A 25,186-nucleotide genomic window follows, 5' to 3' on the forward strand; every position below is an offset into this window, starting at 1 on the left:
ACGTCTTCAGCTGGTCATGATAATATTACTGCATTTCTTGTCAAACAGGTAAAACAGTCAATACTGCAGCCACTTACTCACATATTTTCTCTGTCCTTGAAAACAGGCGTTGTACCAGAGGATTTAAAAGTTGCCAAAGTTATTCCTCTGTTTAAAGCTGATGATCCATGTTGTTTTAATAACTATAGACCCATATCTATTTTGCCATGTTTTTCAAAAATATTGGAAAAAATTATATATAAAAGGATTCTTTCTCATTTAGATTCTAATTCAATTCTTTACAAACACCAGTATGGTTTCCGGAAAAAACACTCCACTTATATGGCTCTGCTTCACCTGATTGACAAAGTTACTTCTGCACTTGAAAATAATGAATTTATTTGTAGTATTTTCATAGACTTTTCAAAAGCTTTTGATACAGTAAATCATCATATTTTACTGGAAAAGATGTATAAATATGGTTTTCATGACACTACGTACAAATGGTTAAACAATTATGTCTCCAACAGAAGACAGTTTGTTTGTGTAAAGGGTTGCTATTCCAACAAAGCCAGACTACTCTGTGGAGTTCCGCAGGGATCCATTCTGGCACCATTATTATTCCTCATATATATTAATGATTTGTCTAATGTCTCCAATATCCTTTCTCCAATAATGTTTGCAGATGATACAACTTTAGTTCTCTCTCACTCAAATTTCAGTTCACTGATTAAGGATGCTAATGTTGGTTTAACTGCCTACGCTACATGGTTTAGATTAAATAAATTATCTTTGAATATAAAAAAATCTAACTTTATCATTTTCAGTGGCAAAAAAACATATTCTAAGGATTTATCTAAAATTACAATTGAGTCTGTTGAGATGCCTCAAGTATCATCTACAAGATTCCTGGGAGTTATTGTTGATGAAGATTTGAGGTGGAGAGAACAAACTGACTGGGTTAGTAGAAAAACAAATAAATCTATTGGTATAATAAGGAGGGTCAGTCATCTTGTCACTACACACTGTCTACTTACTCTGTATTATAGTCTAATTTATCCCTATCTTTCATATTGTAACATAGTTTGGGCAAGTACTTTTCCTACTACTCTCTACAAAATCTTGGTCCTCCAGAAACGTTTTGTTAGAATTGCAACTCGATCAGAGTCACACATCTCTTCTGCTCCTCTATTTCAAAAACTACAAATTCTTACTATTTACGATATCAATATTTCTCAAATATGTGTTTTTATTTATAAAATACATTCAAGTGAAGGGAATATTCCTGAACATTTCAAGACTTACTTTAAAACAAATTCACAGGTGCACTCCTATTCAACTCGTCAATCTTCAGATCTTCATCCTCCTAAATTTCTTACTTGTAGAGGTCAATTTTCAATAAGATTTAGGGGTACCAAATTATGGAATGGCTTTTCCCATCTGGCAAAAAACTGTTCCTCTATAAAATGCTACAAAAGAAACTTAAAAGATCATTTAACTGTTGTTTTGTAATTGCTTTTATTTTTTTTTTTATTTTTTTTTATATATATATATATTTTTTTTTGTTATTGCTGTCTATGTCCCCATGTTTCATTTTGATTTACATATGCTCTAGGAATTAATAAATTATGTGTATGTACCAATATTCCCTTCACGGACTTACATACACACTCATACACTTACACACGCTCATTTTCTGCTTTTATATTGATGTTATTATTATGTTGTTATTATATATAATGTGTTATTATTAGTTGTTTATCACTTTATGTAGTCATATGATTTTTTGTATGTTTATTTTGTGTTTCCTTATAACTTTGTGAAATTTTAACATTATTTAGGTGGAGGCTTCAAATAAGCCCATCGGGTTTTCTGCCTCTCCCTGCACTGTATGTTATTTGCATTCTTTGCCATTCTTTTTGTATGTTTCTTTTTTTAATTGTGCAAATAAATAAAAACTAAAAAAACTAAAACACACACACCCCATTGTTTAGGCCCCTCCATATACCAGTTATTCGTGTGTGTGTGTGTGACTCTGTGTGTGTGTGTGTGTGTGACTCTGTGTGTGTGTGTGTGTGTGTGTGTGTGTGACTCTCTGTGTGTGTGTGTGTGTGTGTGACTCTGTGTGTGTGTGTGTGTGTGTGTGTGTGTGTGTGTGACTCTCTGTGTGTGTGTGTGTGTGTGACTCTCTCTGTGTGTGTGTGTGTGTGACTCTCTGTGTGTGTGTGTGTGTGTGTGTGACTCTCTGTGTGTGTGTGTGTGTGTGTGTGTGTGTGTGTGTGTGTGTGACTCTGTGTGTGTGTGTGTGTGTGTGTGTGTGTGTGTGTGTGTGTGTGTGTGTGTGTGTGTGTGTGACTCTCTGTGTGTGTGTGACTCTCTGTGTGTGTGTGTGTGTGTGTGTGTGTGTGTGTGACTCTCTGTGTGTGTGTGTGTGTGTGTGTGTGTGTGTGACACTCTGTGTGTGTGTGTGTGTGTGTGTGTGTGTGTGTGTGACTCTATGTGTGTGTGTGTGTGTGTGTGTGTGACTCTGTGTGTGTGTGTGACTCTCTGTTTGTGTGTATGTGTGTGTGTGACTCTCTCTGTGTGTGTGTGTGTGTGTGTGTGTGTGTGTGTGTGACTCTGTGTGTGTGTGTGTGTGTGTGTGTGTGTGTGTGTGTGACTCTGTGTGTGTGTGTGTGAGTGACTCTCTCTGTGTGTGTGTGTGTGTGTGTGTGTGACTCACTCTAAACGCTTTAATGAAGCGAACCAGGATTGGGAAGAAGACGGACGGCGGCATCGTCTTCGAACTTTCCCCGAAAAACTTCACGACGTCTTCAAAGGCGTCCTGCAGAGAAGACAAGTTATTAACCCTCTCACCCTCTCACCCTCTCACCCTCTCACCCTCTAACCCTCTCACCCTCTCACCCTCTCACCCTCTCACCCTCTAACCCTCTCACCCTCTCACCCTCTCACCCTCTCACCCTCTCACCCTCTAACCCTCTCACCTCCTAACCCTCTAACCCTCTCACCCTCTAACCCTAACCCTCTAACCCTAACCCTCTCACCTCCTAACCCTCTCACCCTTTCACCTCCTAACCCTCTAACCCTCTAACCCTCTAACCCTCTCACCCTCTCACCCTCTCACCCTCTCACCCTCTAACCCTCTAACCCTCTCACCCTCTCACCCTCTCACCCTCTCACCCTCTCACCCTCTAACCCTAACCCTCTCACCCTCTAACCCTAACCCTCTCACCTCCTAACCCTCTCACCCTTTCACCTCCTAACCCTCTCACCCTCTCACCTCCTAACCCTCTCACCCTCTAACCCTCTAACCCTCTAACCCCCTAACCCTCTAACCCTCTCACCCTCTCACCCTCTAACCCTCTCACCCTAACCCTCTCACCCTCTCACCCTCTCACCCTCTAACCCTCTCACCCTCTCACCCTAACCCTCTAACCCTCTCACCCTGGAGAAAAGACTACTAGTGTGGACCCTAACCCTCTCACCCTAACCCTCTCACCCTCTAACCCTCTAACCCTCTCACCCTGGAGAAAAGACTACTAGTGCGGACCCTAACCCTAACCCCTCTAACCCTCTCACCCTCTCACCCTCTCACCCTCTAACCCTCTAACCCTAACCCTCTAACCCTCTCACCCTCTCACCTCCTAACCCTCTAACCCTCTCACCCTCTCACCCTCTCACCCTCCAACCCTCTCACCCTCTCACCCTCTCACCCTCTAACCCTCTCACCCTCTCACCCTCTCACCCTGGAGAAAAGACTACTAGTGTGGACCCTAACCCTCTCACCCTAACCCTCTCACCCTCTAACCCTCTCACCCTCTCACCCTGGAGAAAAGACTACTAGTGTGGACCCTAACCCTCTCACCCTAACCCTCTCACCCTCTAACCCTCTCACCCTCTCACCCTGGAGAAAAGACTACTAGTGTGGACCCTAACCCTCTCACCCTCTCACCCTCTCACCCTCTCACCCTCTCACCCTCTAACCCATCCTGGAGAAAAGACAGTTTATTTCTATAGCACATTTCAGACTCAAAGTGCTTTACAGCAGGACACTGTTACAGTATCAAGTCTACTAAAGATAAATGCATGGACAAGTTTTTCTAAAAGACATGTTCCACACTAACCCTCTAACCCTCTCACCCCCTAACCCCCTAACCCCCTAACCCCCTAACCCTCTAACCCTCTAACCCTCTCACCCCCTAACCCCCTAACCCCCTAACCCTCTAACCCTCTAACCCTCTAACCCTCTCACCCTCTAACCCTCTAACCCTCTAACCCTCTAACCCTCTCACCCTCTAACCCTCTAACCCTCTAACCCTCTCACCCTCTAACCCTCTAACCCTCTAACCCTCTCACCCCCTAACCCCCTAACCCTCTAACCCCCTAACCCTCTAACCCTCTAACCCTCTCACCCTCTAACCCTCTCACCCTCTAACCCTCTCACCCCCTAACCCCCTAACCCCCTAACCCTCTAACCCTCTAACCCTCTCACCCTCTAACCCTCTCACCCTCTCACCTCCTAAACCTCTCACCCTCTCACCCTCTAACCCTCTAACCCTCTCACCCTCTCACCTCCTAACCCTCTCACCCTCTAACCCTCTAACCCTCTCACCCTCTCACCCTCTCACCCTCTCACCCTCTCACCCTCTCACCCTGTGTGTGTGTAGTAACCCTAGTAACCTGAGCGATGCGTGTGTGTGTAGTAACCATAGTAACCTGAGCGATGCGTGTGTGTGTATAGTAACCCTAGTAACCTGTGCGATGCGTGTGTGTAGTAACCCTAGTAACCTGAGCGATGCGTGTGTGTGTGTGTATAGTAACCCTAGTAACCTGAGCGATGCGTGTGTGTGTAGTAACCATAGTAACCTGAGCGATGCGTGCGTGTGTATAGTAACCATAGTAACCTGAGCGATGCGTGCGTGTGTATATAGTAACCCTAGTAACCTGAGCGATGCGTGTGTGTGTGTATAGTAACCATAGTAACCTGAGCGATGCGTGCGTGTGTATAGTAACCATAGTAACCTGAGCGATGCGTGTGTGTGTGTATAGTAACCCTAGTAACCTGAGCGATGCGTGTGTGTGTGTATAGTAACCCTAGTAACCTGAGCGATGCGTGCGTGTGTATAGTAACCCTAGTAACCTGAGCGATGCGTGTGTGTATAGTAACCCTAGTAACCTGAGCGATGCGTGCGTGTGTGTATAGTAACCCTAGTAACCTGAGCGATGCGTGTGTGTGTGTATAGTAACCATAGTAACCTGAGCGATGCGTGCGTGTGTGTGTGTGTAGTAACCATAGTAACCTGAGCGATGCGTGCGTCCTCCTGCAGCTTGCCCAGTCGCGCCTCGTGACGGCTGATGAAATCTTTCAGCGTGGCGTTGTGTCCCACGCTGAACTCTCTCCACGTCAGCTCCATGCCGCGCTGAAGCTCCTTCACATCAGAGAGCACGTTCTCCAGACTCACTGTACGCACAGACAGAGAGACAGACAGACAGACACACAGACAGACAGACAGACAGACAGAGAGACACACAGACAGACACACACACACACAGAGACAGACACACACACACAGACAGACAGACACACAGACAGAGAGACAGACAGACAGACAGACAGACACACAGACAGACAGACAGACAGACAGACAGACAGACAGACAGACAGACAGACAGACAGACAGACAGACAGACAGACAGACACGCACACATGCAGGTGAGGACTTGGGCTGGGTATTGTTCTAAATGTTTCACTGAAACCTTGAAGTCTTTTCCATGTAATCAGTTTTAACAGGAAGACATCACACATTATGGTGAAACAATCTGAAAGAACCCTGACCCTCCAGACCTCCACACAGCCAATCACCATCACTTTAACATCTCGGCACATCAACATGCTGCGTGCTGATTCGCTCTGACGGTAACGACATGTAGGTTGCGTTCCAAATCTCATACTCTTTCTTTTTTCTATTCTACATACTACATCCGACGATAAAAAGAATCTAGTTAGGATGCAGTGGGCACACTATTGGGACATACTTTTACTCTTTCATCCTAACATGGCTCCTTGATCTTGCCTCTTGCTTTTATATCCGTCTCATCCCCGTTTGTTTTCATATGGAGGCTTCGTCGATGTTACGTCACTTCACGTTCGCACCGGATTGTGGGTCAGAATCGCCCAAATAGGATGCAGTTTTCAACACTAACAATCTTGGCCGCATGAAGTAGGACATCCGGGTACTTCTAACCATCCTAATTCTGGCCACAAGAATCGGGACATCCTAAATCTTTTTTCTACATACTATATAGTAGAAAGTATGCAATTCGGAACGCAGCCGTGGATACTTGATGTTACGGACACGTTTTGAGTCAGTTTTAAAACAGTAATGAACCTCCACACCCAGCCCTATGATGTCACAGTGATGTCACAGTGATGTCACAGTGATGTCACAGTGATGTCACAGTGATGTCACAGTGATGTCACAGTGCTGCTGCGTGCTGATTGGCTCACACTGACCTGCTGCGGCCTTGTCCACGTAGTGCAGCTCGTTGTAGAACAGAGAGACGGCCGGGTATTTCTCTCTCACCACGCTGGAGATGTAGTGAAGCAACGTCTGCTTCCTGTCTGTCGACTTGGTGTCCAGCAGCTACAGACAGACAGACAGACAGACAGACAGACAGACAGACAGACAGACAGACAGACAGACAGACAGACAGACACAGACAGACAGACAGACAGACAGACAGACAGACAGACAGACAGACAGACAGACAGACACAGCATGCTCAGTATATTCCTGTTAATATCAGATTCTGTCGATACAAATTTTGGTGTGTGTGTGTGTGTCTGTCTGTCTGTGTGTGTGTGTGTGTGTGTGTGTATGTGTGTGTGGTGTGTGTGTGTGTGTGTGTGTGTGTGTGTGTGTGTGTGTGTGTGTGTGTGTGTGTGTGTGTGTGTGTGTGTGTGTGTGTGTGTGTGTGTGTGTGTGTGTGTGTGTGTGTGTGTGTGTGTGTGTGTGTGTGTGTGTGTGTGTGTGTGGGGTGTGTGCGTGTCTGTGTGTGTGTGTGTGTGTGTTACCAGGTCTAGACTCTGCAGCTTGAATCCGTACACAGCTCCTCTCTTGCTGCTGTTCATGTAGTTTCCCAAAGCCAAGATGATCTACAACATGACAGAGAAGAACCAGACAGGTCAGGATTATCTGGATACCCTAACCCCCTAACCCCCAACCCTAACCCCCTAACCCCTAACCCTCTAACCCCCTAACCGTAACCCCCTAACCCCCTAACCCCCAACCCTAACCCCGTAACCCCCAACCCTAACCCCCTAACCCTAACCCCCTAACCCCCTAACCCCCAACCCTAACCCCCTAACCCTAACCCCCTAACCCCTAACCCTCTAACCCCCAACCCTAACCCCCAACCCTAACCCCCTAACCCCTAACCCTAACCCCCTAACCCTAACCCCCTAACCCCCAACCCTAACCCCCTAACCCTAACCCCCTAACCCCCTAACCCCCAACCCTAACCCCCTAACCCTAACCCCCTAACCCCTAACCCTCTAACCCCCTAACCGTAACCCCCTAATGGTAAATGGACTTGTATAGCGCTATATCTCCGTTTATCACAGACCCAAACCGCCGACCCTGCACACCAGAGGCGAACTCCCTACCCACTTCGCCACTGCCGCCCCCGACAACCCCCTAACCCCCTAACCCTAACCAGGTCAGGATTCTCACAGGGTAGTACAGTGTATAATATATAAAGCACATTTAAAGGGGCACTGTGTAACATTTTACACATTCATAAATATGTCCTCATTGGTGTAAAATCACCTCTGCCAATAATCTGAATGATCCTCCTGAGCGGAGAATTACAAATATTAATATTACATTTTGTCCATTGAGAGGGTAAGTCTTATGGAGGCATCCATGTTTTTGGAATGTCATCAGGTGCATTGTTTAGAATGTAGAATTGTTCTTGTCCTTGAAGGCCACTGTAGCTTCTGTTATTATTCTAAAGGGGTGGGGTTACCCAGGGAGTGTTGCATTCTAGAACTTTGTAGAACTTTCTTGATGATGTCATATTACACACTGCACCTTTAAACACAGTATATAGTCATTGAAACACATTGAAACAGTATGTATTCATTTAAACTCTGTGATGGTAAATCTAAACACACACTGACCTCCAGGATCTTTTTGAGCTTCTGAGACGATCTGATAGAAACTGAAGCAGCGATCATCGCGTGGAGTTGCTGCAACACACAGAGAGAGAGACAGGGGGAGGGTGAGACAGGTCTGTCTGTCTGTCTGTCTGTCTGTCTGTCTGTCTGTCTGTCTGTCTGTCTGTCTGTCTGTCTGTCTGTCTGTCTGTCTGTCTGTCTGTCTTACAGGAGTTAACATCTGCACGTTGTCGGTGAAGTTCCCCATGAAGGTGATGATGCCCATCCTCTGGGTGAGTCTCTCGATGCGGCTGAATGACATCATGAATCGGTCCTCGTCACTCAGAGCCTCCAGAGGTTTCCTGTCTCTCTCGTACTGTCTGAGCAGCTTCACCTCGGCCTCTGTGGGAAGGAACCGCATCAAGCACTCCACGAAGTCCACACGCATGGTCCTCAGGTCAAAGCTAGAGAGAGAGAGAGAGAGACAGGGAGAGACAGGGAGAGAGACAGGGAGACAGAGAGAGAGAGAGAGAGAGAGAGACAGACAGGGAGACAGAGAGAGAGAGAGAGAGAGAGAGAGACAGAGAGACAGGGAGAGAGAGAGACAGGCAGACAGAGAGAGAGAGAGAGAGAGAGAGAGACAGGCAGACAGAGAGAGAGAGAGAGAGAGAGAGACAGACAGGCAGACAGACAGACACAGAGAGAGAGACAGAGAGAGAGACAGAGAGAGACACACACACACACACACACACACACACACACACAGATTAGTTACAAAGGACCAATCATCTCACAGTGAACTACTGTCACTAACCCTAATGACCTTTTATCAGACAGTGTGTAGAGACAGAGATGAAATGTGTCAGAGAGGGGAATGACATGCAGAGAACGACCCGGGCTGGATTCTAACCCGGGTCTGCTGTGAAGAGGACAGACAGACAGACAGACAGACAGACAGACAGACAGACAGACAGACAGATTCTAACCCGGGTCTGCTGTGAAGAGGACAGACAGACAGACAGACAGACAGACAGACAGACAGACAGACAGACAGACAGACAGACAGACAGACAGACAGACAGACAGACAGACAGACAGACAGACAGACGGGGCAGTGATCTTTGACCTACGTGTGTATCGCCCTACAGATGACCTCAGAGCCCTGCCCGGCCTTCCTCAGAGTGATGGCGAGGTTCTTGGCGCGGTTGGCCTCCAGCAGAGACACTTTGGACTGGAGCTTCTGAGGAACCTTCTGTCTGGACAGGGTCAGGTCCACCGCCGGGCCCTGGGCCTTCGTCTTGAAGAGCTCCTCAAAGCTCTCCACATCCAGGTCCTACAGAGAGAGAGACAGGTAGAGAGGGAGAGAGAGAGAGAGAGACAGGCAGGGAGAGAGAGACAGGCAGGGAGAGAGAGAGAGGCAGGGAGAGAGAGAGAGAGACAGGCAGGGAGAGAGAGAGAGAGAGAGAGAGACAGAGAGAGACAGGCAGGGAGAGAGAGAGAGAGAGAGAGACAGGCAGGGAGAGAGGGAGAGACAGGCAGGGAGAGAGAGACAGGCAGAGAGAGAGAGACAGGTAGAGAGAGAGAGAGAGAGAGACAGGCAGGGAGAGAGAGACAGGCAGGGAGAGAGAGAGAGGCAGGGAGAGAGAGAGAGAGAGACAGGCAGGGAGAGAGAGAGAGAGAGAGAGACAGAGAGAGACAGGCAGGGAGAGAGAGAGAGAGAGAGAGACAGGCAGGGAGAGAGGGAGAGACAGGCAGGGAGAGAGAGACAGGCAGAGAGAGAGAGACAGGTAGAGAGAGAGAGAGAGAGAGACAGGCAGGGAGAGAGAGACAGGCAGGGAGAGAGAGAGAGAGAGAGAGAGACAGGGAGAGAGAGAGAGACAGGCAGGGAGAGAGACAGGCAGGGAGAGAGAGACAGGCACTGTGTCGGGTAATACTTTCCAGTCAGGTCTGATCTAATTTGCATATTTAATACATTCGTCATGAACATTATGACAGGGCGCTACACAGTTCAACAGTTTCTTTTTGCCTTTCTAGTCGAACTGAACTACGGCGCGATCCGCTCCGCTAGGAAATACTATCTGCGAGTTAACGTGTGGAGGCATAAGTCGACAAATCAATCGACTTACTTTGCCCCTTTTTTTCTTCCCACAGCAGAGGTTGAGGTGCTGAAAATAAAGTGAAAACTGCGCTTTTCCTTTAAGCAGCAGAGCTGCCGCCGTTGTTACAGTATTTGCATCAAAGCCCTAATGATAATACAAATGAGAGGCTTTATTTAAACGCTGTCCGTGCTTAGAGGTGATTTTAATTGTGTCGGCTGAAACAGAAACTAACGGAGGGATTCGGCTCACATACAGTCCCTTGAGTCGCGCAGTCAGTTTGTCGACATGGCTTTGTGTTTTAAGGCTCGAGACATACAATCAGATCGCACACAAACAGGGAAGCCTTTCCCATCGGTATCGCTAACGGGGAGAATATCCCCGGTTATTATTTGAGCCTCAAACCACAGAGTTCTTCCCCGTGCGGTGGCTCGCGCACTCACTTGTGATCTCACGGTGAAACGCTGCTTTGCTCGGACGAAGGCATCGTGTGTTTCTAGATGATTTAACGTCATAGTCTCAGACGAGCGTTTAACATTATGCTGCATCTTTTGCACTGCACTGTTTTTTATCAACAGTGAAAACATGGTCCGACACCGGACTCTTATGTGTAGCTGATTACTTCATGCACGCACCTTGCAGAAGTGACGCTCCTGCAGCGCGCTCACGACCAGACGTGACACGGTGACATCTGACCGACCTGGAAATGCTCACCGTGTCCCTTCGCCCCTACTATCTCCCTCGGGAATTCCCAACTGTTGTGGTCAGCTGTGTGTACATCGCACCCAGCGCTAACGTCAACGTAGCAGCAGAGCTGGTAGCCGAGGATGCTAACGCCATGGCAGCTAAGTACCCCGGAGCGCCAGTGCTTATTCTTGGGGACTTCAACACCTGCAGACTCGACTCCGTGCTCCCAACATTCCAGCAGTATGTTGACACTCCTACCAGAGGAAACAACATATTGGACTTATGCTACGGTAACATCTCAGACGCCTTCAGGACAACTTCATATCCACCGCTCGGACTCGCAGACCACAACGTCATCTGTTTACTTCCGCTGTACAAACAAGTACTAAAACGCCTCCCCCCACAGTCCTACAGCGCCCCACAGTGGTCGGAGGACTCCACTGCACAACTCCAAGGTTCCCTGGCATGCACCGACTGGACGATCTTCGACGGAGATTTGGACAACAAAGTCACTGCCATATCCGATTACATCAACTTCTGCATACACACCACCATACCAGTGAAAGCAATAAAAAAATACCCCAACTCAAAACCTTGGGTTACCACTGAAATAAAAAAATGCCTGAAAGAGAAGCACACAGCCTTCAGGCTCAAGGACTCAGCTGGTCTCCAATATGCAAACCGCAATATTAAAAATAAAATCTTCATGGCCAAAATACAGTTCAAAAACAACCTGGAACACAAGTTTAGCAGCATGAACACTAAGGAAGCCTTTCAGATGGTCAACACACTCACTGGTTACAAACCCACTCACAGAAAAACAAATTCACACACCACACATGCTCTCCCCACTGAACTGAACACATTTTTCAACCGGTTTGACTCACAGGATTTCACAAACAACTGCATACAAGCACTACAGGCTCTCCCCCCAATAGATCCCAATGAGTCTGCCCCCTTCACAGTGGAGGAAGTTCGGCACCAGCTCAGCCGGTGCAACCCATCCAAGGCCCCAGGACCCGACGGCATCCCAGCAAGGGTGCTGAAGACCTGTGCCGCTGAGCTGGCTCCAATTGCCCACTCCCTCTTCTGCCAATCCTACCTCACAGCCACAATACCCCTCCTCTGGAAAAGTGCAACAATAATCCCGGTACCCAAAAAATCACGACCCACCGAACTAAATCACTACCGCCCCATCGCCCTCACACCCATAATTATGAAATGCTTCGAAAAACTGCTGCTCAGGACCATCCTCCCATTCGTCAAACCTCATCTGGACCCCCTTCAATTCGCCTACAGGGAAAAAAGGGGCACAGAGGACGCTGTCGCCTGCCTGCTGCATCTTCTTCTCCAGCACTTGGACTCCACAGGCAATTTCGCCAGGATCCTCTTTGTGGACTTCAGCTCCGCCTTCAACACCATCCAAAGACACCTGCTCATCCAGAAGCTTCACCACCTCAACACTCCACCCATCCTGATCCATCTCCTGCACAACTTCCTCAGCGACAGACGACAAGCTGTTCGGGTAGGCACATCCACATCACCCACACTCACCACCAACACCGGAGCCCCCCAGGGCTGTGTGCTCAGCCCTTTCCTTTACACACTTTACACCAATGACTGCACCAGCCCCTCCCTCACCACCACCTACCTCAAATACTCCGATGACACTGCCATCCTCGCCCTCCTATCAGACAATAACTCTGTATCAGATTACCACAACACTGTCACTCACTTCTCCCAATGGTGCACACATAACTTCCTCCATCTCAACGTAGCCAAAACAAAAGAAATAACACTAGGTACCCCATCACCCCAGCCCCCTACTCTCATCAACAATGACACAGTAGAAACAGTTGACAGCTTTAAATACCTTGGACTCACACTGGACAATAAACTCACTTTCGACCAGCACACAACGGACATTCAAAAAAGGAGCCACCAAAGACTGTATGCCATCCGTAAACTTAAAGGACTCTATGTTGCCCCCCATCTCCTCCTTCTGTTGTATCAAAGTATTGTCCAGCCCATCCTGCTCTACTGTTCCACCTGCTTCTTTAACATGCTCACTGTCAAAAACCGGGTCAAACTCACACGTGTCACAAACATTGCTGCCAAATTAATCGGTCTCCCCACACCCACACTGTCAGAGCTCAATGTCAAGGCCATCTCACGCATCGCACTTACAATAGCACAGGACAACACACACCCACTCAACTGCCACTTCACTGTCATGCCCTCCGGACGCAGGTACAGGTCCCTGCTGTGCCGGAGGGCTCGCTATGGCAAAAGCCTGGTGCCTGCAGCCATAGCAGCCCTCAACAAAAGGCCAAGATAAATCACCCCAGTCCCACCCTGTTTATATATCCTGTATGTATGTTTACTTTGTGTCTGTCTGTTGTCTGTCGGCGTGCAGCCCATAAATGTACATGTGATGTGGAAAAGAATTTCCCCTTGGGGACAATAAAGTCTAAAGTCTAAAGTCTAAAGTCTATCTCCCATTAATAAAACGGCATAACTCCCTGATTTTCAGATTTCTATTTTTAAATTCGACTTGAGCGCAAGTGGAAAACCGGTCAATGTGTCGACACATTCACATCCCTAATGCATATGGAGAAAGTGATAAACACTACCACACCACAAAGACTGATCAGACCTGCATCTCTTATTAGTTAATTATATGAAATGTTGATATTGTGCACAATATCAACATTTCATATCATTAACTAAAAAGAAAAAAGAAATCTAAAGGTAACTTCAATACTGTATTATAATTATTGACTAAATGATGAAAAAAAGGTGTCTGCAGGGCCAGTGAAAATATACAAGGGGCCAGTAAAACTCGGATCTATTGGCTAAGCGGGCCAGTTGGGAAAAAAAGTTGCATTGAACCCAGAGTATATATGGAGTTCAATTATAAAATGTTTTGAAATAAAGATGGCGTGTATTGTGTATCATATATAGTAAGAGTGTACCATTTAATTTGCAACTCAGTTCCTTGGTAGCACCTACTTACAGTACAAATGACTTCTGATGGAAAACATTTGTATGAAAAACACTTTCATTAGCTATTCTTACTATTGTATTGTTTAACATTAACGCATATATTAAAAAAGATATTGCGTATAAAAAGTGGCTGGTAAAAAAGATGAGTGGCTGGTAGATTTTTAAATCTACCTGCCACAGTGGCTGGTAGGCAAAAAAGTTAATTTCCATCCCTGGTGTGTGTGTGTGTGTGTGTGTGTACCTGCAGGATGGATTCGTCGTCCACGTCGTTGAACACCGTGCCGTTGATCTGACTCGGCTTCAGCGCGACCCAGTTCAGCACCGGCAGCCGGAACTTAGTCTGGATTGGCTTCTTTATCTTCACCGCTAGAGAGACAGACAGGAGAGCAGGCAGACAGACAGGTGAGCAGACAGACAGACAGACAGACACACAGACAGGAGAGCAGACAGACAGACAGGAGAGCAGGCAGACAGACAGGTGAGCAGACAGACAGACAGGAGAGCAGACAGACAGACAGGTGAGCAGACAGACAGACAGGTGAGCAGACAGACAGGAGAGCAGACAGACAGACAGACAGGTGAGCAGACAGACAGACAGGTGAGCAGACAGACAGGAGAGCAGACAGACAGACAGGTGAGCAGGCAGACAGACAGGAGAGCAGACAGACAGACAGGAGAGCAGACAGACAGACAGGAGAGCAGGCAGACAGACAGGTGAGCAGGCAGACAGACAGGAGAGCAGGCAGACAGGAGAGCAGACAGACAGACAGGAGAGCAGACAGACAGACAGGTGAGCAGGCAGACAGACAGGAGAGCAGACAGACAGGTGAGCAGACAGACAGACAGAACTTAGTCTGGATCGGCTTCTTTATCTTCACCGCTAGAGAGACAGACAGGAGAGCAGGCAGGCAGACAGGTGAGCAGACAGGCAGACAGACAGGTGAGCAGACAGACAGATAGACAGGCAGACAGACAGATAGACAGACAGACAGGTGAGCAGGTAGGCAGACAGACAGGTGAGCAGACAGACAGACAGACAGACAGACAGACAGACAGGTGAGCAGGCAGACAGACAGACAGGCAGACAGACAGGTGAGCAGACAGACAGACAGACAGACAGACAGACGAGCAGACAGACAGACAGACAGACAGGTGAGCAGACAGACAGACAGACAGACAGACAGACAGACAGACAGACAGACACACAGACAGGTGAGCAGACAGACAGGTGAGCAGACAGACGGGCAGGTGAGCAGACAGACAGACAGACAGACAGACAGACAGACAGACAGACATGCAGGCGTTTGATGACAGTTTATGGATCAGAAATGTGAAACTTACAGAATAACTTGAGCGTCCCCTCTGTGGCAGACAGAGACAAAGTCGAGATGTTAGAAATGTTTTCTATATATAGACATTAAAGATCTTTATAGAATTAAAGCAATAAAACGTTCTCAGTTCTATTTCCCTTATTGAAACAAACGCTGAGTTTTCTTTCTAATCTAAAGAGTTTCTGACCTGCGAGTCCTGAGTTGAAGATGACAGTTGGGCCGGACCCCGGTAGAGGGGGGGCTACGGGCGGGGGGGGCGGCGGCATCGGGACAGAAGACAGTTCACTGGTCCGACAGGGAGGGGGAGGGGGGGGGAGGAGGGGGCGGGGGGGCTGGGTAGCAGCCGTTAAACTCTTTAAACACCACAGAGGAAGAAGAAAAGCTTTCAGTGTTACAGATAGTCATTCATTATATAATAATATATTATAATCAGAATGAAGTCCAAGCCAAACGCAGCGATCTGATTGGTGGAGACTCACCTGTTCCCGGCATCGGTGGGGGAGGGGGAGGCGGAGGGGGGGGCATCAACGGAGCTCCGCCCATCACTGGTCCCATGCTGTGATAGGCTACGGTCTCCGGGCTGAAAGAACCAATCAGGTACACACTACATTACCACCAACAATAAGCAACTCGTCACATAATAACCCACTGTGTGCATTATCCTGCATAATAACCCACTGTGCATTAACCTGCATAATAACCCACTGTGTGCATTATCCTGCATGATAACCCACTGTGCATTATCATGCATGATAACCCACTGTGCATTATCCTGCATGATAACCCACTGTGCATTATCCTGCATGATAACCCACTGTGTGCATTATCCTGCATGATAACCCACTGTGTGCATTATCCTGCATGATAACCCACTGTGTGCATTATCCTGCATGATAACCCACTGTGCATTATCCTGCATGATAACCCACTGTGCATTATCCTGCATGATAACCCACTGTGCATTATCCTGCATGATAACCCACTCTGCATTATCCTGCATAACCCACTGTGCATTATCCTGCATAATAACCCACTGTGCATTATCCTGCATAATAACCCACTGTGCATTATCCTGCATGATAACCCACTGTGCATTATCCTGCATGATAACCCATTGTGTGCATTATCCTGCATGATAACCCACTCTGCATTATCCTGCATAACCCACTGTGCATTATCCTGCATAATAACCCACTGTGCATTATCCTGCATGATAACCCACTGTGCATTATCCTGCATAATAACCCACTGTGCATTATCCTGCATGATAACCCACTGTGCATTATCCTGCATAATAACCCACTGTGTGCATTATCCTGCATAATAACCCACTGTGCATTATCCTGCATGATAACCCACTGTGTGCATTATCCTGCATGATAACCCACTGTGCATTAACCTGCATGATAACCCACTGTGCATTAACCTGCATAATAACCCACTGTGTGCATTATCCTGCATGATAACCCACTGTGCATTATCCTGCATGATAACCCACTGTGCATTATCCTGCATAATAACCCACTGTGTGCATTATCCTGCATAATAACCCACTGTGTGCATTATCCTACATAATAACCCACTGTGCATTATCCTGCATGATAACCCACTGTGCATTATCCTGCATGATAACCCACTGTGCATTATCCTGCATAATAACCCACTGTGTGCATTATCCTACATAATAACCCACTGTGCATTATCCTACATAATAACCCACTGTGCATTATCCTGCATGATAACCCACTGTGCATTATCCTGCATAATAACCCACTGTGTGCATTATCCTACATAATAACCCACTGTGCATTATCCTACATAATAACCCACTGTGCATTATCCTGCATGATAACCCACTGTGCATTATCCTGCATAATAACCCACTGTGTGCATTATCCTGCATAATAACCCACTGTGTGCATTATCCTACATAATAACCCACTGTGCATTATCCTGCATAATAACCCACTGTGTGCATTATCCTGCATGATAACCCACTGTGCATTATCCTGCATGATAACCCACTGTGCATTATCCTGCATAATAACCCACTGTGTGCATTATCCTGCATAATAACCCACTGTGTGCATTATCCTACATAATAACCCACTGTGCATTATCCTGCATGATAACCCACTGTGCATTATCCTGCATGATAACCCACTGTGCATTATCCTGCATAATAACCCACTGTGTGCATTATCCTACATAATAACCCACTGTGTGCATTATCCTACATAATAACCCACTGTGTGCATTATCCTACATAATAACCCACTGTGTGCATTATCCTACATAATAACCCACTGTGCATTATCCTGCATAATAACCCACTGTGCATTATCCTGCATAATAACCCACTGTGCATTAACCTGCATGATAACCCACTGTGCATTAACCTGCATAATAACCCACTGTGCATTATCCTGCATGATAACCCACTGTGTGCATTATCCTGCATGATAACCCACTGTGCATTATCCTGCATAATAACCCACTGTGCATTATCCTGCATGATAACCCACTGTGTGCATTAACCTGCATAATAACCCACTCTGCATTATCCTGCATAACCCACTGTGCATTATCCTGCATAATAACCCACTGTGCATTATCCTGCATAATAACCCACTGTGCATTATCCTGCATGATAACCCACTGTGCATTATCCTGCATGATAACCCATTGTGTGCATTATCCTGCATGATAACCCACTCTGCATTATCCTGCATAACCCACTGTGCATTATCCTGCATAATAACCCACTGTGCATTATCCTGCATAATAACCCACTGTGCATTATCCTGCATGATAACCCATTGTGCATTATCCTGCATGATAACCCACTGTGCATTATCCTGCATAATAACCCACTGTGTGCATTATCTTGCATAATAACCCACTGTGCATTATCCTGCATGATAACCCACTGTGTGCATTATCCTGCATGATAACCCACTGTGCATTAACCTGCATGATAACCCACTGTGCATTAACCTGCATAATAACCCACTGTGTGCATTATCCTGCATGATAACCCACTGTGCATTATCCTGCATGATAACCCACTGTGCATTATCCTGCATAATAACCCACTGTGTGCATTATCCTACATAATAACCCACTGTGTGCATTATCCTACATAATAACCCACTGTGTGCATTATCCTGCATGATAACCCACTGTGCATTATCCTGCATAATAACCCACTGTGCATTAACCTGCATGATAACCCACTGTGCATTAACCTGCATAATAACCCACTGTGTGCATTATCCTGCATGATAACCCACTGTGCATTATCCTGCATGATAACCCACTGTGCATTATCCTGCATAATAACCCACTGTGTGCATTATCCTACATAATAACCCACTGTGTGCATTATCCTACATAATAACCCACTGTGCATTATCCTGCATAATAACCCACTGTGCATTATCCTACATAATAACCCACTGTGCATTATCCTGCATGATAACCCACTGTGCATTATCCTGCATGATAACCCACTGTGTGCATTATCCTGCATGATAACCCACTGTGTGCATTATCCTGCATGATAACCCACTGTGTGCATTATCCTGCATAATAACCCACTGTGCATTATCCTGCATGATAACCCACTGTGTGCATTATCCTGCATGATAACCCACTGTGCATTATCCTGCATAATAACCCACTGTGTGCATTATCCTGCATGATAACCCACTGTGCATTATCCTGCATAATAACCCACTGTGTGCATTATCCTGCATAATAACCCACTGTGCATTATCCTGCATAATAACCCACTGTGCATTATCCTGCATGTTAACCCACTGTGCATTATCCTGCATAATAACCCACTGTGCATTATCCTGCATAATAACCCACTCTGCATTATCCTGCATAACCCACTGTGCATTATCCTGCATAATAACCCACTGTGTGCATTATCCTGCATAATAACCCACTGTGCATTATCCTGCATAATAACCCACTGTGCATTATCCTGCATAATAACCCACTCTGCATTATCCTGCATAACCCACTGTGCATTATCCTGCATAATAACCCACTGTGCATTATCCTGCATAATAACCCACTGTGCATTATCCTGCATAATAACCCACTGTGCATTATCCTGCATGATAACCCACTGTGCATTATCCTGCATGATAACCCACTGTGCATTATCCTGCATAATAACCCACTGTGTGCATTATCCTACATAATAACCCACTGTGTGCATTATCCTACATAATAACCCACTGTGTGCATTATCCTACATAATAACCCACTGTGCATTATCCTGCATAATAACCCACTGTGCATTATCCTACATAATAACCCACTGTGCATTATCCTGCATGATAACCCACTGTGCATTATCCTGCATGATAACCCACTGTGCATTATCCTGCATGATAACCCACTGTGTGCATTATCCTGCATGATAACCCACTGTGCATTATCCTGCATAATAACCCACTGTGTGCATTATCCTGCATGATAACCCACTGTGTGCATTATCCTGCATGATAACCCACTGTGCATTATCCTGCATGATAACCCACTGTGCATTATCCTGCATGATAACCCACTGTGCATTATCCTGCATGATAACCCACTGTGCATTATCCTGCATGATAACCCACTGTGCATTATCCTGCATGATAACCCACTGTGTGCATTATCCTGCATGATAACCCACTGTGTGCATTATCCTGCATGATAACCCACTCTGCATTATCCTGCATAACCCACTGTGCATTATCCTGCATAATAACCCACTGTGCATTATCCTGCATAATAACCCACTGTGCATTATCCTGCATGATAACCCACTGTGCATTATCCTGCATGATAACCCATTGTGTGCATTATCCTGCATGATAACCCACTCTGCATTATCCTGCATAACCCACTGTGCATTATCCTGCATAATAACCCACTGTGCATTATCCTGCATAATAACCCACTGTGCATTATCCTGCATGATAACCCACTGTGCATTATCCTGCATGATAACCCACTGTGCATTATCCTGCATAATAACCCACTGTGTGCATTATCCTGCATAATAACCCACTGTGCATTATCCTGCATGATAACCCACTGTGTGCATTATCCTGCATGATAACCCACTGTGCATTAACCTGCATGATAACCCACTGTGCATTAACCTGCATAATAACCCACTGTGTGCATTATCCTGCATGATAACCCACTGTGCATTATCCTGCATGATAACCCACTGTGCATTATCCTGCATAATAACCCACTGTGTGCATTATCCTACATAATAACCCACTGTGTGCATTATCCTACATAATAACCCACTGTGTGCATTATCCTACATAATAACCCACTGTGCATTATCCTGCATAATAACCCACTGTGCATTATCCTGCATAATAACCCACTGTGCATTAACCTGCATGATAACCCACTGTGCATTAACCTGCATAATAACCCACTGTGTGCATTATCCTGCATGATAACCCACTGTGCATTATCCTGCATGATAACCCACTGTGCATTATCCTGCATAATAACCCACTGTGTGCATTATCCTACATAATAACCCACTGTGTGCATTATCCTACATAATAACCCACTGTGTGCATTATCCTACATAATAACCCACTGTGCATTATCCTGCATAATAACCCACTGTGCATTATCCTACATAATAACCCACTGTGCATTATCCTGCATGATAACCCACTGTGCATTATCCTGCATGATAACCCACTGTGTGCATTATCCTGCATGATAACCCACTGTGTGCATTATCCTGCATGATAACCCACTGTGTGCATTATCCTGCATAATAACCCACTGTGCATTATCCTGCATGATAACCCACTGTGTGCATTATCCTGCATGATAACCCACTGTGCATTATCCTGCATAATAACCCACTGTGTGCATTATCCTGCATGATAACCCACTGTGCATTATCCTGCATAATAACCCACTGTGTGCATTATCCTGCATAATAACCCACTGTGCATTATCCTGCATAATAACCCACTGTGTGCATTATCCTGCATGATAACCCACTGTGTGCATTATCCTGCATAATAACCCACTGTGCATTAACCTGCATGATAACCCACTGTGCATTAACCTGCATGTGAGAAGCTGCGATAATGTGTTTGGCCACTGGAGGGCGTCACAGCTGAACCACATCTGACTCTGTGCCGATTATAACTTTTGGTTTTTAATATGTCAGTAACAGGCCCCCAGGACGCTGCCTTTTCCGAGCAGCCAGCATGGACAGGTGGCCACGCCTGGTATTACACGCATTAGACTGTCTGGGACGGGTCCGTAAATCAAAATGGCGATCATATGAGCTCAGCCCCATTCATTCCCAATACAATTTCGTCAAACAAGAATGTATCTCCGCTAAATTTTTCTGGATATCAATCAAAGGCTCATACTTTTCTTTAGACCATGTACTAATAGGATGGAAGCTTTCGCTTTTCAAAACGTCACCGAAAGCGTTTTATAGCCGTTTTATTTTCAGTTTTAGCCGTTAGGCGTGTAGCCGCTAAAAGGAGCCGTAGTGAAACAACCGTTGCTTCGGCCGGCCCGGCCTCCGATGGCGGGAGGAATCTTCGTTATTCGCTATATTACTTTACAAAGACGGGGTGTAATTTAAATATTACAGATAGGGAATCATCGGGGATTAGTAATTTATACTTCCATGGTCGATAAACAATGCAACTGTGCTCGTCCCGCTTAGCTTAATGCACGGACAAATTATAACGTTACACTGCTCGCGTCATGCTTTAGGGGCGTGCCAGGCTCACATGAGAGCAGTATGGCCGCTTCCTTGTTGCTTCTCTGCGCCAATGAGCAGCTTTCATAGGAATGAATGGGCGCCATGTTTCAATCCGGTGTCCATTTCTTTATATGTCCATGGTCAGTAATGTCAGCAGCTTTATACTGGTGCAAAGTGTGTTAGGCTTAGACTAACGCAAAGTGTCTGTGTGGTTATAAGGCCCTTACCTGGGGGACAGGTGAGGTTAATGTTTGGCCCTTACCTGGGGGACAGGTGAGGGGGGGGTGAGGGGGAGGCGGAGTCGGCCACGCCCCCGTCCCCCTCCCCTCTCTGCTCCTGCGCCTGGCGCTCCAGTCGGCTCTGGCGGCGTATCGTCTGGTCCTTCTCCTTCACGATGCGCCGCAGCGTGTGCACCGTGGAGTTAGCGCTAGCATACACGTCCTGCAGAGTTAAAGCAACAGTGCGTGGGTTACAGAGTTAAAGGGACAGTGCGTGGGTTACAGAGACAGTGTTCTATTCTCACTGACCGCCAGAGGAAAGGCTCTTAGCACCGGCTGCTGTGACCCCGGGTGACCCCAGGACTTCTCTATATTCTGGTGTCAGCAGAAGATCTAAATATTATAACGTTAGCTCGTAGCTCGTAGCTTAAGTGTTTGTTGGTCCACCAGAGGCTCCGAAGAGGCTTCTCGTGTTCATGTTGTGTCGGCACTACGGCCGGGGAGGGGGAGGGGAGGGGGGGGGGGGGGGAGTGGGGAGAGAAGTACAATGGATGTTTTCCTTCATCTTTTCCCTGCTGTATTATTCTAGCATGCTGCTGGCGGCTCTGTGGTTAAGGCCTGATTGCGCGCTCATTCATTAGCGTTGCCAGTCGGCCTGTTAAGCCTCATCACTGTGTCTCCTGTATTAACCAGTGTAGACCACCATGGGCTGCTCAGTGGAGCTGTTGGTCCTAGTGGCACCACACACAGTCAAGTCTGAGGTCGACAGTTTGGCTTCAAGCTGATTCTCTTTCTATGGAGTTTGGTGAGACTAAAGCCTTCCAAAAAACCTCCAACCAACTCTGTCTGTCTGTCTGTCTGTCTGTCTGTCTGTCTGTCTGTCTGTCTGTCTGTCTGTCTGTCTGCCGCGAGGAGTAAGCTCTCAGCTCCACTAGAGGATCCATGTCAGACCAGCGTATGGCCCTGGAATGTCTGAATGTCTGGGGTGACATGTTCAACTGGAGTTTCCCTTTCTGACTGTCTCCTCCAGGTGCTCTGTGTTTCCCCATTCACACTAGTGATATAGGGTGAGACCCTATCCCTGTATCACTAGTGGGTCAGTGTTAGTGTCTCACCCTAACCCAGACTAGTGGGTTAGTGTCTCACTGTCAGCGCTCTGGGTTAGGGTTAGTGTCTCACTGTCAGCGCTCTGGGTTAGGGTTAGTGTCTCACTGTCAGCGCTCTGGGTTAGGGTTAGTGTCTCACTATCAGCACTCGGGGTTAGGGTTAGTGTCTCACTATCAGCGCTCTGGCAGCACAGTGCTGAAGCTGGTCTGGACTGTGATGGATCATAGACGGTTTGGAGTTCCAACATGGCTGTGTCCTTCATGTGCCCTCTGCTATTATCTCCTCTGCTATTAGCTCCTCTGCTATTATCTCCTCTGCTATTAGCTCCTCTGCTATTAGCTCCTCTGCTAGCTGGCCTTCATCAGGAAGCTTTGCTCAGCTCTAAAGAGTAAATGGTTTAGGGTTAACCCTCTAACCCTTAACATGGTGACCTTTCTGCTAACACTCATCCAGGGTAAGCCCTAACCCTCTGGCATCAGTCACAAGGAAACAGAACCTGTCTGTGGCTCAGAACCTGTCTGTGGCTGGAGGACCTGTCTGTGGCTCCAGACCTGTCTGTGGCTCTAGAACCTGTCTGTGGCTCAGAACCTGTCTGTGGCTCAGAACCTGTCTGTGGCTCAGAACCTGTCTGTGGCTCTAGAACCTGTCTGTGGCTCAGAACCTGTCTGTGGCTCAGAACCTGTCTGTGGCTCAGAACCTGTCTGTGGCTCAGAACCTGTCTGTGGCTCGGGGACTCACCCTGATCTGGTCGAGCTCCTTGTTGGTTTGCATCAGCTGCTTCTCCAGCTCCACGATCTTCAGCATCGCCTCGTTCTCTACGTCCAAAAGCCGCTCGGACATCTGGGAGAGAGACAGGGTCAGTACAACAGCTGTCTGTCTGTCTGTCTGTCTGTCTGTCTGTCTGTCTGTCTGTCTGTCTGTCTGTCTGTCTGTCTGTCTGTCTGTCTGTCTGTCTACCTGCCTGCCTGCCTGTCTGTCTGTCTGTCTGTCTGTCTGTCTGTCTGTCTGTCTGTCTGTCTGTCTGTCTGTCTGCCTGTCTGTCTGTCTGTCTGTCTGTCTGTCTGTCTGTCTGTCTGTCTGTCTGTCTGTCTGTCTGTCTGTCTGTCTGTCTGTCTGCCTGTCTGTCTGTCTGCCTGCCTGCCTGCCTGCCTGCCTGCCTGCCTGCCTGCCTGTCTGTCTGTCTGTCTGTCTGTCTGTCTGTCTGTCTGTCTGTCTGTCTGCCTGCATGTCTGTCTGTCTGTCTGTCTGTCTGTCTGTCTGTCTGTCTGTCTGTCTGTCTGTCTGTCTGTCTGTCTGTCTGTCTGTCTGTCTGTCTGTCTGTCTGTCTGTCTGTCTGCCTGCCTGTCTGTCTGTCTGTCTGTCTGTCTGTCTGTCTGTCTGTCTGTCTGTCTGTCTGTCTGTCTGTCTGCCTGCCTGCCTGCCTGCCTGCCTGCCTGTCTGTCTGTCTGTCTGTCTGCCTGCCTGCCTGCCTGCCTGTCTGTCTGTCTGTCTGTCTGTCTGTCTGCCTGTATGTCTGTCTGTCTGTCTGTCTGTCTGTCTGTCTGCCTGTCTGCGTGTGTGTCTGCCTGTCTGTCTGTCTGTCTGTCTGTCTGTCTGTCTGTCTGTCTGCCTGCCTGTCTGTCTCTCTGTCCCTCACCGTGCCAATGTTCTCCTCCAGCTCCTCCACCCGCTCCAGAGCAGCCGTCTTGGTCTCGGCGTCTTCCAGCAGCGTTCCAACGTCAAACACGTTGTCCAGGTACGCCTGGATCTGCACCTGCAACCGGTCACTCTCTGTGTGCTTCAGCCTCTGAGCACACACACACACACACACACACACACACACACACACA

General features: G+C 47.2%; 1 protein-coding gene across 1 annotated transcript in view; it reads right to left on the bottom strand.

Annotated features, from left to right (window-relative positions):
• Positions 1-25,186, bottom strand: part of LOC307270657 (formin-like protein 2) — a gene marked incomplete at both ends in the record, with an annotated part of 43,610 nt that overhangs the window by 4,672 nt on the left and 13,752 nt on the right. Inside the window, 15 exon segments of the mRNA XM_080054540.1 lie at positions 2,702-2,803; positions 5,280-5,440; positions 6,494-6,623; positions 7,055-7,135; positions 8,162-8,230; positions 8,367-8,601; positions 9,268-9,470; positions 14,168-14,292; positions 15,268-15,288; positions 15,445-15,572; positions 15,574-15,610; positions 15,737-15,837; positions 22,295-22,473; positions 24,096-24,197; positions 24,994-25,143. Of these exon segments, the coding sequence (XP_079910666.1) occupies positions 2,702-2,803; positions 5,280-5,440; positions 6,494-6,623; positions 7,055-7,135; positions 8,162-8,230; positions 8,367-8,601; positions 9,268-9,470; positions 14,168-14,292; positions 15,268-15,288; positions 15,445-15,572; positions 15,574-15,610; positions 15,737-15,837; positions 22,295-22,473; positions 24,096-24,197; positions 24,994-25,143 (1,824 nt within the window).

The sequence above is a fragment of the Ammodytes marinus genome (assembly GCF_949987685.1).
Source record: "Ammodytes marinus genome assembly, contig: scaffold_276, whole genome shotgun sequence".
In the NCBI taxonomy this organism is placed as follows: Eukaryota; Metazoa; Chordata; class Actinopteri; order Uranoscopiformes; family Ammodytidae; genus Ammodytes; species Ammodytes marinus.